Genomic DNA, 14526 nt, shown 5'->3' on the forward strand with positions numbered 1-14526 from the left:
ATAGTATATGAAGAAAATGTTTATTTCTTCATCACGACATCTTTTAGTAGGTGGGAAATATTAGGGAGCAAGTGAACATTTGTCATCAAAGTTGATGTGTTAGAAGCAGGAAAAATTTTGGAAAGCAGGTTTGAAAAGGGCCAAATTGTGATGGCTAGACGACTGGGTCAGAGCATCTTTAAAACTGCAGCTCCATCTATCAAAAGTTGTCCAAGGCAGGAACAGTGCTGAACCGGTGGCAGGGTCATGGGTGGCCAAGGCTCATTGATGCATGTGGGGAGCGAAGGTTGGCCCGTGTGATCTGATCAAACAGACAAGCTACTGTAGCTCAGATTGCTCAAGAAGTTAACGCTGGTTCTGATAGAAAGGTGTCAGAATATACACATTGAAACGCAGGGGCTGCATAGCCACAGACCAGTCAGGGTCCCCATGCGGACCCCTGTCCTCCACCGAAAGCACCAACGTGAGCATCGGAAGAAGGTGGCCTGGTCTGAGGAATCATATTTTCTTCTATATCACGTGGATGGCCAGGTGTGTGTGCGTCACTTACCTGGGGAACACATGGCACCAGGATGCACTAATGGAAGAAGGCAAGCTGGCGGAGGCAGTGTGACGCTTTGCACTATGTTATGCTGGGAAACCTCCTGCCATCCATGTAGAGAGTATGCTATCACCTACCTAAGCATTGTTGCGGACTATGTACACCCTTTACGGTATTCCCTGTTGGCTGTGCCCTGCCACAAAAAGCAAAAATGGCACGATCGGTCGATATAAGTACGAACCGTGCGCCCACACACACACGTGCACGCCCAGATCAAGAAAGAATTTCTGCCAACGGGCATAGGTTTTGGTCTGGTACAGCCGCGGGACTAGTACTATTACATATAAAAAAGACGTTTTACTCACATAAGTTTGTTGCACCATTCCTGTCAGATCCAATATAGAAGGCACCACATTGTGTCTGCGAATCCAGCACTTCAGACTTGTTTACAAGCGATTCCGCAGTGAAATGAAGCAAACACACAAACGGTCTTCCCTGTGTGAGCTGGAACTTCATTAAAAATAAATGAAGTATCAAACATTCCTAATATTATGATCTGAAGGAAGCTTATGCAGCAACTGTGTTTTTCCACAGTGTCTTGCTATCTTCTTCGACATGTTTATAGCTGCTGGCTAGTGATCGACCGAACAGCTCCATGAGTCGGTGGGCGGGGCTACTGAATTACACGTTCTATAGAGGTGTGTTTCGTAGCTCTATGACGTAAGAATGAAGCTCACGATTGTTTTCTGGGTCTGGTGTCTATAAAAGCTTTTCTTTGACTTAAAAGGAAGTTTTCAGCTCTAAAACTTACAGGATATTCTTATATTACCATGAGCTTTTATATATCAAAAGCTCAAAGGAAAGTTGATTTCTCAGTTCGTCACCCCTTTAAAAATATTCAGCACAATTAACGCAGCATCCATTTTTTCCGTCATAATTTGCCTAGCGGACATTATGTTCTCACACTTTTATTCACGGAAATGTTTTTAAACCATTCAGGTGCCATGAGAATCCACTGTCTGCTAATGGCTTGTCTATGTGACTGACACACACACATGACTCACAGAAAGATGCGTGCCAGTATATTCTCTTGAACAAACAATAACACGCAGCATTATGCCAAAATCAAAGAACAAAGGTACCAGAGAAAATTTGAGCTTTAATAAAGACGGATCTATATTTCATGCAGTTAAGACTGTATTTGATAACTATTCCGTTTCTGTATATATAGGTAAATATGACATTTATTAAAATGGGTTTAGGTGAAGATTGTTTTTTAGTAAACTTAAAGGTGCACTATGCAACTTTTCGTCCACTGGAGGGCGCCTATTCTAAACGGCTCGCGAGTACCGGGACTTTTATTATGACGGGACGGGACACGGCCGCACTTCCGCTTTTTCCGGTCAGGTAAAAGCAGCTATTTTTATCATATCAGATGCTGGGCTTCGGCCATCCGTCCACTCTCTTCCCTGAACTGAAATTAAGTAGTGGGCTGTACTTTCCACACGACTGACATCAGGTTCAAGTGCCATGCGTGTATTGCAGGTTGGCTGGTGGTTATGTTGCCCGCATACCGCCTCCCATGGCTGAGACTGGTATTACGATACCTGTCGGGCCGGGGCTAGTAATGCTACTGCTAATAAGGTTGATATCTCTGCAGCACTATAACTTGACATTTTTTTAATGACATCATTGCCCTTATTTCTTCTCATTCTTTTGATGCGTGTAGGTCATTTTTCGGATATTTTTACCTCAATTTTTACACATGGCACCTTTAAGGTAAAGTAATTTTTAGAGTCTAGTAAATGTTGAAAATGCTTGCTTTCAATTATAATTTTATGTTGAATGTCAATAATTAATGTTTTATGTAAATGTACAATTTAATAGACACTAAATTATAAGCACTACATTTGAAAATGAATGACTTTATTCACATAGTAAATATATAAATAAAGTTTTATTTTTCAAATGCTGCGTTATGCTCAAACACTCACAATGTAAAATAAAACTAAAAGAAAATGAGAAAAAGAAAACATTTTTGTTGGGTCAAATGAGGTCACATAGCTCATATTTGCATACAATATGAACACAAGTGACACATTTTTCATTGAACTCTTCACCTGATGTTAATGAATGACCAGTAAAGAGAATCTACAGTCTCCTTTCAGCTGACTCGGCCGATGGCATTATTACAGCGCACGCAACAAGCAGCAAAACAGGCGGTCTTGATAGTAGTATAACAGCACGTCATTGTGGACTGCCGGCCTGAAGCCCAGGATGGTTTTTTTTATTTTTTGTGGAAAATAGAACCAACAGGAAGAGCTTTCATATAACACAATCTGTTCACATCTGTTTCCCTTTTGTATTAGCGTATTGAACTGCTCATGGTTATTTCTATATTTGTACTTTTTATATTTTGTTGTGGAGTCGGATCATTGAATCAAAGTTCATTTTTACCTTTTTGACTTCAGACAAATGAATACATTTGAGTATGTGATCATTTACAGTTACACATTAACAACATGTATTCGGTATAAAGCCTCATGAGAATGACTGTCTAAAAGTGGATCCTTAGGGAAAATAATACTAATAAAAACATGATATGACCCATTTAAGGCTAATTTATTTTCATGTTCAATTAAAAAACTTTAAGGCCTAAAAAATGTTTAACAAAGTTAAGCTATTAAAGGGATAGTTTATCTGCTTACCCCAGGGCTTTCAAGATGTAGGTGTTTTTGTTCCTTCATTAGCACACAAATGAAGATTTTTAACTCCAGCCGTTGCTCTCCCTGTTATTATGTCCTTCTCCGGCGGAAGTAATGGTGTTGGGAATATTAGATGAGATTCGTCTGCTATGAGGTAAAAAAAAAAAAAAAAACATAAATACTGTTCATTTTGTGTTTTAAGACATCAGTGTGTCGCCATGAGCCACAGGGTTTAATATGGATTCGTATGTGTATGTGTTTTTTACTCTCATTGAAAAACACCCCATTGACATGCATTATACAATCAACGGCTGGAGTTAAAAATCTTCATTTGTGTTCTACTGAAGAAACAAACACACCTACATCTTGAATGCCCTGGGGGTAAGCAGATAAAAATCAAATTTACATTTTTGGGTGAACTATCCCTTTAATGAGTGTCTTTCACTATGGAAATATGTTGTGAAACTAGTTTTAAAAATGATCCTGCCTTTTGCCACCCACGTTGTTTTTGCTCAAGCTTACTTGGGATTTCGCAAAAAGGGGTATTTATTTCTTCTCAAAGCAATTTTTACACTCTTACCCCACCAAAATAGGTGTAAGTTCCTGTCATTGCAAAGTAAAACTTTGAACCAATGACTTCCTGTGTCAAATAAGCGGTGCTACCTTCCACTTTGGTCTTTGTTGGGTATTACTGTGACCTAGATGAGGGCCCATTTGGAGGCTTTTTAGAAGTTCCTGATGGGATGCAAAACAAGGATGTTTTGTGTCCCTATTCAAATAATCCATTTGAATATGGAGGATATGAGAGGAACAAGAGCTTCATGCAAAAGTGAAACCAAACCCTTTATTGGTTCACAGCTTCAGCCTTTACCTGCTGGTTGTGGTTTCTTTTCTTTAAAGCCAAAAGTAAACAGCAGTAGACAATAGACATATAGTATTCATATATACATTAACAGCCTTAAATGCACATTGTTCTCTGCGGTCTGTTTCCTTTTTGAGCATATTTTCATATAGGCTGAAATCTTTTGTCTGGCGACTTATCGCTGACTAATGGTGAAAGTCTGGTAATCTAACCACTGATAAACAAATCACTTTTCCTCTGACTCATTTCTGAAGACATTGTGCAGACTTTCCCCAGACTTTCTTTCTTTCTTTCTTTCTTTCTTTCTTTCTTTCTTTCTTTCTTTCTTTCTTTCTTTCTTTCTTTCTTTCTTTCTTTCTTTCTTTCTTTCTTTCTTTCTTTCTTTCTTTCTTTCTTTCTTTCTTTCTAACATCTTAATGTTAGTTCATTCAGGTTTTCATTTTGTAGTGACTCTGAGCTTTTTGATTATTTGTATTTGTCATTTAATTGCACTCTAATGCTTGCTATCAGATTTGATGCATGTCTCCCTGGGTAGAGCCTACTAAAGTATATATATATGCTATAGCTGCCAAGGCAATATTTCTTGGTTTCATTTAGTTTCACTTTCACTAGAGTAATTTCAATTGAATAGTTGAAATTAATATAAACTTTAAATGAAATTCAATATAAATAAATTACATTTGTTTTATTTCAGCTAGTGGCTAGGAAAAACATTTCTTGATTAAAAATAAACATGATAGTGCATGATCATGATCATTTTCTTCGCCTGAAGATTTTGAAGCCTCCGTGTCAACTCTCTCTCTGTGTGTGTGTGTGTGTGTGTGTGTGTGTGTGTGTGTGTGTGTGTGTGTGTGTGTGTGTGTGTGTGTGTGTGTGTGTGTGTGTGTGTGTGTGTGTGTGGCCTGGTAATCCCTACATTATGGGGACAAAATTTCCCCACAAAGATGGCAATATCCGAAATCCTTGTCCTTGTGGGGACATTTTTAGGTCCCCATGAGGAAAACATCTTATAAATCACACAGAAGGAGTTTTTTTGAGAAAGTAAAAATGCAGAATGTTTCCTGTGATGGGTAGGTTTAGGGGCAGGGGCAGTGTAGGGGGATAGGATGTACAGTTTGTACAGTATGAAATCCATTATGCCTATGGAAAGTCCCCATAAAACATGGAAACACGACGTGTGTGTGTGTGTGTGTGTGTGTGTGTGTGTGTGTGTGTGTGTGTGTGTGTGTGTGTGTGTATTTTACAGTCTTGCAGGTTTAGTGTTTAACCCATTCACTGCTGTGTGCTTTTGCCTGTATTAAAGAATAGGACATTTCAGGCCTTCTCTTTTTCTATCAATTTGAATAACAAAATAAAGGCATAGAACCAGCTGATTTATAGTGCACTTACAACATATTTTTATAATTAGGTTAGTAATCCAACAGAAGCTTAATAAACAAGGGCAATGTAATTGATAAGTGCCATTTTTAACTTGACATGCCACCTCAAAAAACTCATTGTACAAGACTTTGACAGTGACGGGCTGTTTCTAGCAAAAAGGCTGACATGCTGCATCCAAACATTCTGTTTATTTGGTGTCGTGTCGCAACTCTACAAACCTCCAAACTTTAGCTTGGCAAATCTTACAGATTTTACAAGAATTTTGCAGAATGAGGGTTACTACCTTGACAAAATGAACAGCAGCAACAGCATAGTGGCCAACAAGGCAAGGTACATTAACCAGGAGGATTGCAGCAATGGCTCTGATCATATTGTGTATGAGATTCACAGTGTACTAAACATTATGGTCTATGTCGTGCAGGTGCTGGAGAGTTTTAAGATCATGGACTACAGTCTGCTGCTGGGGGTGCATGTTCTGGACCAGAGTCACAGAGAAGGAGACGTCAACGGTTTGGATGGGAAGAGGATTGTGGGACAGAAAGTTCTTTACTCCACCGCCATGGAGTCCATTCAGGGAGACGGCAAGGCAGCTGAGACTTTGACAACCGATGACACGTGAGTCCCTGACACTGAAACCAGTGTTTGAGCTGTTCATATATTCAAAATGTATGTTTTGTTATGTCAATATACAGAGAATAATGCATTTTTTGGTAAAACATTTTTGTCAAAAGAGTTGTCATAATAATAAGTACAAATTAAAAAAAAAAAATGAAATAAATAACATTTTGCATTATGCCAATAAAGATTCAGAAATTGTTCCAATGAATGAAAAAATAAAAAAATTTAGTTTTAGTTTTTTTGTTGTTGAGTGAAATGGCTTGTCTTGATATTCCTGTGTTTTTATGAGATTTCCCAGCCACTATTACAAATAATATAATATTACCAACATGTTGTTTTTTTATACAGAATGGGAGGCATTCCTGCAAAAACACACAGAGATGAAAAACTACTTATTTTTCTAGGCATTATCGACATCTTGCAGTCTTACAGGTGAGTCAGGTGTCAGTTCACAACAAGCCCAACAGCCCAAATGTCATGTTTTTTTAAAATGCAGCTTCTTTAAATGAAGTCCCTTGTCCCTAATGAGATATCTCGCTCTCATTTCCCACCAAGATTCATTAAGAAGCTGGAGCACTCCTGGAAGGCACTCGTCTATGATGGTGTATGTCTATACGTCTCTCTACTCTCTTCATTTATGAATAGACTGTTCATACCTCTGGGGGGATTAAAGATGCTTCCTGGTTTGATTGTCTTGTATTCTCTTTCTCCTAGGATACAGTGTCTGTGCACAGACCGGGTTTCTATGCAAACAGATTTCTCAAGTTCATGAGCACCAGAGTATTCAGAAAGATTCAGCGTAAGTTAACGATTCCAGCTAATTAATTCAGTATGCAAATATTACATAAAAACAGTGGATTACATATTGTATAAAAATCATAATGGAATACTTGGATATGCAAAATTTAAAAAAATTAAGAAAGTTTGGTAACACTTTAAAATAAGGTCTTATGTGTTAACATTAGTTAATGCATTAGATAACATGAACTTACGATGAGCAATATATTTTTACAGCATTTATTAACCTTAGTTAATAAAAAAATACAATTGCTCATTGGTTCATTCATGTTCATGTCAACTTTTAAATAATTAATAAATGCTGTAGAAATATTGTTCAATGTTAGTTCATGTTAACTACTGTAGTTAACTAATGATAACAAAAAACGGTCTGTCTCTGTACAATTATTTGAGATTGATGTCAAACTAGAAGAAAATTTGAGTGATGTTTGCATGTGAAAGTCACTGCCACAAAACTAGGATGTTTTAGGTGGTTGCCAGGGCGTTGCTATGCAGTTGCTAACGTGGTTGCTTACTGGCTCAGGTCAAAATAGATTTTTTTTTAACATTCTCTGGCCTTGAGATTGAACGTCAAAGACTTGATTTAATAGCTTGAATTAATAGCTAGAAAAAGATGATAATCATATTTAAAATTTCCTACCAATGACAAAGTTCAAGAAAGGAAGTTGCACCATTAACTCTTGCTCTACCTTTTATTTCATTAGTAGGAATATTTTGAAACATTACATAACTGCACACAATAGCAGAACTTCTCCTTCCTCTTTCTGAGATGTTCTTGAGCTACCTCCAGCTAAGTAAACTGTAATTCACCCCCTTAATCTGATTCTTATAACCAATATTAATATAGCAGAATGTAGTTTTTTTTTTCCCTTTCTAATAAAGTTAGACGGCGGGCTGAGATTTAATTTCATGGTCTAATTGTCGGCTGTTAGCTTACAGTTAAGGGAGAGTTATATCATTATATTTGCTGCTCATTTAGGATAGTGTCCATAATTAATCTCTTTGTCTCACCTCCAGCAAATCGTTTCTCCCCGAACAAGAGGGCGCGTAACTCCATACCAGCACTGAAGTGTTCTTCTCAAGAGGTGCTGTCCCCACAGAAGGAGGAGAAGGCCGAGGAGAGGACGGACCGACTCGGAGGAGCTCGGAGTCTTGCCAGTCTGGATGGACAAGGTGGGCGGCACTGACTATATGAAAGAGTTTTGGTTAAGGACTGAAGGCTTTTCAAACTTTAAAAGTATTATCTGAGGGACAATTTTAACTCAGGTCACCTTTTTAAATATTTCACACGTTTAATATTTTCACCTGGATTAGTTGATCATTGTACATCTTGGTTAGCGTTCTTATTGGCATATTTATGATTAGCCCGGGTAAAAAATGGCATTACACTTGGGTTAAATGATACCCTGGGTTAAATGCAGTGTAAAAAGCCTTTAATTTTCACACCATCCCATCACCAAACACAAATGATAACATGTTTGCAAAAATCTGTTCTATTACTTTTGACAGATATAAACAGGAAGTTATTCATGCATTATCGTTTGGAAACCCCCTGAAGAACAAGCTGCCATCCGACATGGCAGTCATTTCTTCCTCATTCAGTTAAAATTTAGTAGCTGAACACAAACATATTGCATTGGCTTTTTGCACTGATATGTCACTGGTTTTGCTGGGTATGAATTATTAAAACAAAAATGTAATACCTTGCCGTTCAAAAATGTGGGGGTCAATACTGTTTTAGTTTTTTATTCAGCAAGAATGCATTAAATTGACCATAAGTGACAGCAAAGACAGTAATGTATAATGTTAAAAAATATTTTTATTTGAAATAAATGGTGTTCTTTGAACTTTCTGTTCATTGATAGATTGTTTTAGCATGGTTTCCACAAAAATATTAACCAGTAAAACTTAATAATAATAATAATAATAATAAATGTTTCTTGAGCAGTAAATCAGCCTATTGGAACGATTTCTGAAGTGAAGACTAAAGAAAGTTAATAAATTACATTTTAAAATGTATTACAATACAAATAGTTATTTTAAATTGTAATTGTTTTAATACATTTCAGATGGTAAGCATAAGAAACTTATTTCAAATGTATTCACAAACCTTACAGACCCCAAACTTTTGAACCCAATGTAGTTACCTTCATATGCTGTGCATTTATGCAGGAATTCACTTCATGTGATGTTTCTATCATCTCATACCACAGTGTTCTGGTCCTATAACCGTCCTGACCTGGTCCCTCAGACTCCTTACCCACATGAAGCCTCTTCCCTGAGAAACACCCTCTCCCCGCCCTCTATTTTCGTCACAGATCGGTACCTGAAGGCCAGATCTAATGAAAGGTGACACCTTTCACACACATCTCACGAACCTTCCGATCCATAAACCTGACACGCACATGTTAGATTCTCACATCTTCTACTTCTGTTCCCTCCACAGAGATACATAAATTAATAGTTCACCTAAAATATGAAAATGCTGATCATTTATCAAACACATTTTTCATGGAATACAACTGGAGAAATGTATAATCACTCTTTTTCATGCAATTACAATACATGTGGACTAAGGCTTTCAGGCTTCAAAAAGAAGGCAAAATTGCTATATAAAAGTATCATAAAGGTAGTACATGTGACTTGTGCATCATATGATTGTAAATAATTTTATGTGATAAACGGACCAATTTTAAGTGGTTAAGCTTCACTTATCCTCTTTCACAGTAGCCGCAGTGTGTTGAAATCAAGAACCAGATCCGTTCAGTTCATCATCTAAATGTTCAGAGTGGTTTTGTGATTGAATCAATTGATTCTTTGACAAGATCCGACTCAAAAGATTGATTCCTGCTCATATACAACTTTGCTACTTCTCTTATGAACATTATTGAGTACGGAAGCTTGTTTCAGCCACGGAATAAAAAAGGTAATTGCAAGTTTCCATCACACAATTCAGATTTTATAACTCGCAATTTTGACTTTATATCTCAACTCTGAATTGTGAATTATAAATTTATAAATGAAATTCGCAATGGACTCTTTTCACATTTCTGGGATTCTCAGAAGTGGAAGTTGTTATAGTTGGGTAACTTCTATAGCAGTGAACGCGAGAGGACAGAAAATATTATTCTCCAATAGCAAAAGAAAAAAATCTGTGATAGATTGATTACTGTCACAATGTGTTTTACTTTAGTTTTCAAAGACTTTTAGGGGTGTATACACGACAACACCGTCGAACCGATCCCGTTCACACCGTTCTGCGAAAATTACAAAAACACATTGTAGTATGCATGCCAGGCCATTAGGTGGAGATGTCACTTTGTCAAGGAACGCCACATGCGCATGACGTCACCGTTTTCCCAAATTAATTTTTTGTTGCTTAAATTGAGACGATAAAGGCTTTCAAAACCTTGCTCTTTGAACCCTGTTCAAGCTTGTGTTTTGTCATGTAAATGAACGGCCAAAACGGTGTTGTGTAAACGTACCCTAAGTTTGTTTCTTGTTGTCACCTGCTAGTTACAGTGGTTTTTAATTAATTAGCACACCTGTCATTATCCTTATGTATTTAAGGCCCTGTCCACACGAAGCCAGAGCTTTCCCAGTTCGATCTTTTTTTCCCCCTCGTTTCAAGAAATATCTGCGTAGTACACACGAGATCACTGAAACCGACTCAAAACGATGTAGTATACATGCCAGGCCAGAGTGTGGCGCTATAATTCTTCCACAGAAATACACTAAAAATGGAGAAGAAGAGTTGTGGCTAGAAGAGATATAGCAGTGGTAGGAGGTGAGGCAAAATCTCACGATAAAATAACAATAAATACATTTGCTACGTAAAGGTGCCCTAGAATGAAAAATTTAATTAACCTTGCCATACTGAAATAACAAGAGTTCAGTACATGGACATCACGTGAGTCTCAAACACCATAGCCTCCTCCTTCTTATGTAAATCTCATGCATGAAAAACAACACAGAGAAATAAGTTATTCTCAACATAACGCCAAATGTGACGCAATCGCTGGGATCATTAATATGTACGCCCCCAACATTTGCATCTGTCCAAACATGTTCGTTGTCAGGATTCATTGCTGAATCATCTGGACTGCAGGTAAACAAGCGACACTCGAGGATAGCGAAAACGGCAGCTCTCATGGACACAAATGACATGTTCCAGGCTGTGCAGGGGACGTGGGGAGTTTTCATAGCCTTCCCACAGACAAAACACCCACTGTTGATGTTTATTATAATCGGATACCGCAATAATTTAATTCAAAATCGTTCGTTTGCTCTGCCCATTTCAAGCAAGTCTTTTTTTTGTCATTTAAAGGGTGCATTAGTAATATGCGCCTAAAGGCGGGTGCACAACCCTAACCCACCCCTGCGCTTAGATCATTAAAATGGGGCCCAAAGATTCAAAATAGCAGTCGTTTTAAGTTGCCTCAAAATAGAAACACACCAACAATGTGTCTGAACACACCTCGTTTTCAGACTAGTAGGCGAACAGATGGGCACTAGAGCATTTGCTATTTAAACAATGTGGCGCTGAACATGAAAATGATAACTTTCGTCGGATTGAAATGAGTAAAAAACACTTGTTGTGCCTGGCATAGCATTGTGCTAGATAGGGCCCTTCATCTTCACTGGACTTCAAATGTTACAATTGCGTTGGTCAGAAGAGAGAACGGTGTCAAATCTGCCGTCACTCACTCAGCTGCTGTTTTACAAACACCCTCGCAGCAGCATTTTTCATTTAATTCATTTTTTTGTCATTTACTGACAAGGTAACAGAACAAAATATATAGCGTGTCATGGGTGGCTGTATATAGAGCCCACAAAGACAAAGAATGCAAGGAAATAGTCCCATAATTCAATAATCCAAAGGATACATGGCAGAAACACAGGGTAACACATCCACTTAACAAAGACGAGACCGGACCAAGAACTGAACAAAACAGGGAGTAGTACACAGACTGAGATGTTTACATGACAACGATGTACTAAACTTTATCAAACCAATCCCCGTTCACATGGATCTTCGATGACTAAATGAAACTAAATGAAGAAATGATTAAAAAGGCTGTATTATGCATCCCATGCCTGTAGTTGGCAATGTCACTTTGTCCGAATTTGGATGTGCATGATGTCACCGTTTTCACAAATTCTCATTTTTGCTTACATGGAGTAGTGATGGGAAGTTCGGTTCTTTTCCGCGAACCGGTTCTTTCGGACAGGTCGTTTCCATGATCCGTTTAAAAAAACCGGATCACCGGTTCTTTTACGTCTTTACGTAATGACGTCATTTCTATCATCCCGGTGGATGAAAATACATTCAAACACATCCATATAAAGTATTTGTAATCAAAACTTAGTATAGTAATGATTATAATTGACATCATCATCATCTTGGAAACATTTTTTCATTTATGTTTTGCAACAGCACTAAATACAGTTCACCAAATCAAACTGAATAGATTGTTACAACATCTACTTCAAGATATTAGTTTTATTTCTAGTTTGAGAGACTGTCAGTGTTACTGTCGTGCAAACACTGATGTTTTACACGGATTAAATAAACTTACATTGACATAATAGGCCTACTTACACAAATCCTCAGTGTTCACCCGGGCTCATGCATCAGCTGTCCCAGTCCGAGAGAAACAGTTCGGTTACGACGCTCTCACGCATGCTCAGTATCTCAGCTCACCGGTTCTCAGAATCGAACATGTCCGAAAGATCGAGCGTGTCCGATAGAAACGGTTCTCGATTCTGTACCGGTGATCCGTTGCGACCGGTCGATCTGACTCGAGAACCGCTGTATTAGTGAGTGTGTGTGTGTGTGTGTGTGAGCCTGTTTATGTGGTTTATGAGGACACAAATTTGTATAACTATATGGGTATTACACTGGTATTACACTATAAATGTGGTTTATGAGGACATATCAAATGTCCTCATAATTCAAATGGCCTTAAAAACATACTTAAAGGGGGGGTGAAACACTCAGTTTCAGTCAGTGTCATGTCAATCTTGAGTACCTATAGAGTAGCATTGCATCCTGCATATCTCCGAAAAGTCTTTATTTTTTTTATAATTATATAAGAAAGATGCGCTGTTCCGAGTCTTTCCGAAAAAAGCCGAGCGGGTGGGGGCGTGTCATGTAAGCGGAGCTAAATAATGACGTGTGCAGCAGCGCGCTGCAGTGAGGAAAGTGAGTCGCTCTGTGAGGAAAGTGATTCGCTCTGTGAGGAAATTGATTCGCTCAGTGAGGAAAGTGATTCGCCCGCCGCGTGAGGAAAGTGATTCGCTCAGTGAGGAAAGTGATTCGCCCGCTGCGTGAGGAAAGTGATTCGCTCTGTGAGGAAAGTGATTCGCCCGCCGCGTGAGGAAAGTGATTCGCTCTGTGAGGAAAGTGATTCGCTCTGTGAGGAAAGTGATTCGCTCAGTGAGGAAAGTGATTCGCCCACCGCGTGAGGAAAGTGAGTCGCTCTGTGAGGAAAGTGATTCGCTCAGTGAGGAAAGTGATTCGCCTGCCGCGTGAGGAAAGTGAGTCGCTCTGTGAGGAAAGTGATTCGCCCGTCGCGTGAGGAAAGTGCTAATACAGATCGACCGCCGGCCTATCAGTGGGTAAGTCAGTAGCTACTGGTTATATCACCTGTTTAGCATCCTACAAGCCAGCGCTTTGATGGGCGTAGCCTGTTGCTTTCGCTCTCTCCCTCGCTCTCTCTCACGCGCTTCCCGTAGAATTGTCCGTAAGGCCCATACAAGGAAATTCCGCCCCCGTTAACGTCAAAGGGGACGCATGATCTCAAAAAACTTGCCGAAACTTATGACTAACCGGAAGTAGTATTTTTGACAAAGAAATACTCCCATCAAACGTCCACCTTAACTTTTGAAACTTTGTCTATGTTTAGTATGGGATTCCAAGTCTTTAACAGTGTAAAAAGATCAGTATGCATGAAACAGCATTTCACCCCCCCTTTAATGATGTTTTTTTGAGAAAGTAAAAATGCAGAATGTTTCCTGTGATGGGTAGGTTTAGGGGTAGGGGCAGTGTAAGGGGATAGAAAATACGGTTTGTACAGTATAAAAACCATTACGCCTATGGAGAGTCCCTGTAAACCACATAGACCAACATGTGTGTGTGTGTGTGTGTGTGTGTGTGTGTGTGTGTGTGTGTGTGTGTGTGTGTGTGTGTGTGTGTGTGTGCTGAGCACAGGGTGCTGAGCTGCGAACTGCTGCAAGCTGAATAGTCTATATCAAACCTACTGTTTTGATTACATGTATTTTATATCTGTATCGACTAAGAAATTAAAAAAGATAAAAGCTGTTCCTGAAAATCTCATGCATTATTGATAAAACAAATAAATGTTTAATTTGACCATTTTACAATCCATTGTTTCCAAAACTTTAAAATAATACAGTGACAGCTTTGTTATGATGTTTCCAAACGTGATTAGCTTTAAATACACTTAACCCCCATTTCGTTCCTCTGAACAAATAACACGCATGCGCGGCTCATCAGTTCATCAGCTCTCTCAGCAAAACATGTCTCACTTCAGCTAACGATTGGAGTTACAGCATCTACTTTAAGATATTCGTTTTATTTCTAGTTTGAGAGACTGTCA

At 38.6% G+C, this 14526-nt stretch overlaps 1 protein-coding gene across 2 annotated transcripts in view; it reads left to right on the plus strand.

The window, feature by feature from the left end:
* pip5k1bb (phosphatidylinositol-4-phosphate 5-kinase, type I, beta b) overlaps window positions 1-14526 on the plus strand; it is a 59815-nt gene that overhangs the window by 39591 nt on the left and 5698 nt on the right. Inside the window, exons 8-13 of one of the 2 annotated variants that reach the window (XM_067414294.1) lie at window positions 5910-6103; window positions 6455-6538; window positions 6662-6710; window positions 6821-6905; window positions 7922-8077; window positions 9118-9253. In XM_067414294.1, coding sequence (XP_067270395.1) covers window positions 5910-6103; window positions 6455-6538; window positions 6662-6710; window positions 6821-6905; window positions 7922-8077; window positions 9118-9253 — 704 coding nt within the window. The remainder of the gene's footprint in view (window positions 1-5909; window positions 6104-6454; window positions 6539-6661; window positions 6711-6820; window positions 6906-7921; window positions 8078-9117; window positions 9254-14526) is intronic. The other variant, XR_010897587.1, reaches the window with a different exon arrangement.

This window comes from Pseudorasbora parva, chromosome 13, assembly GCF_024679245.1.
Source record: "Pseudorasbora parva isolate DD20220531a chromosome 13, ASM2467924v1, whole genome shotgun sequence".
Lineage (NCBI taxonomy): Eukaryota > Metazoa > Chordata > Actinopteri > Cypriniformes > Gobionidae > Pseudorasbora > Pseudorasbora parva.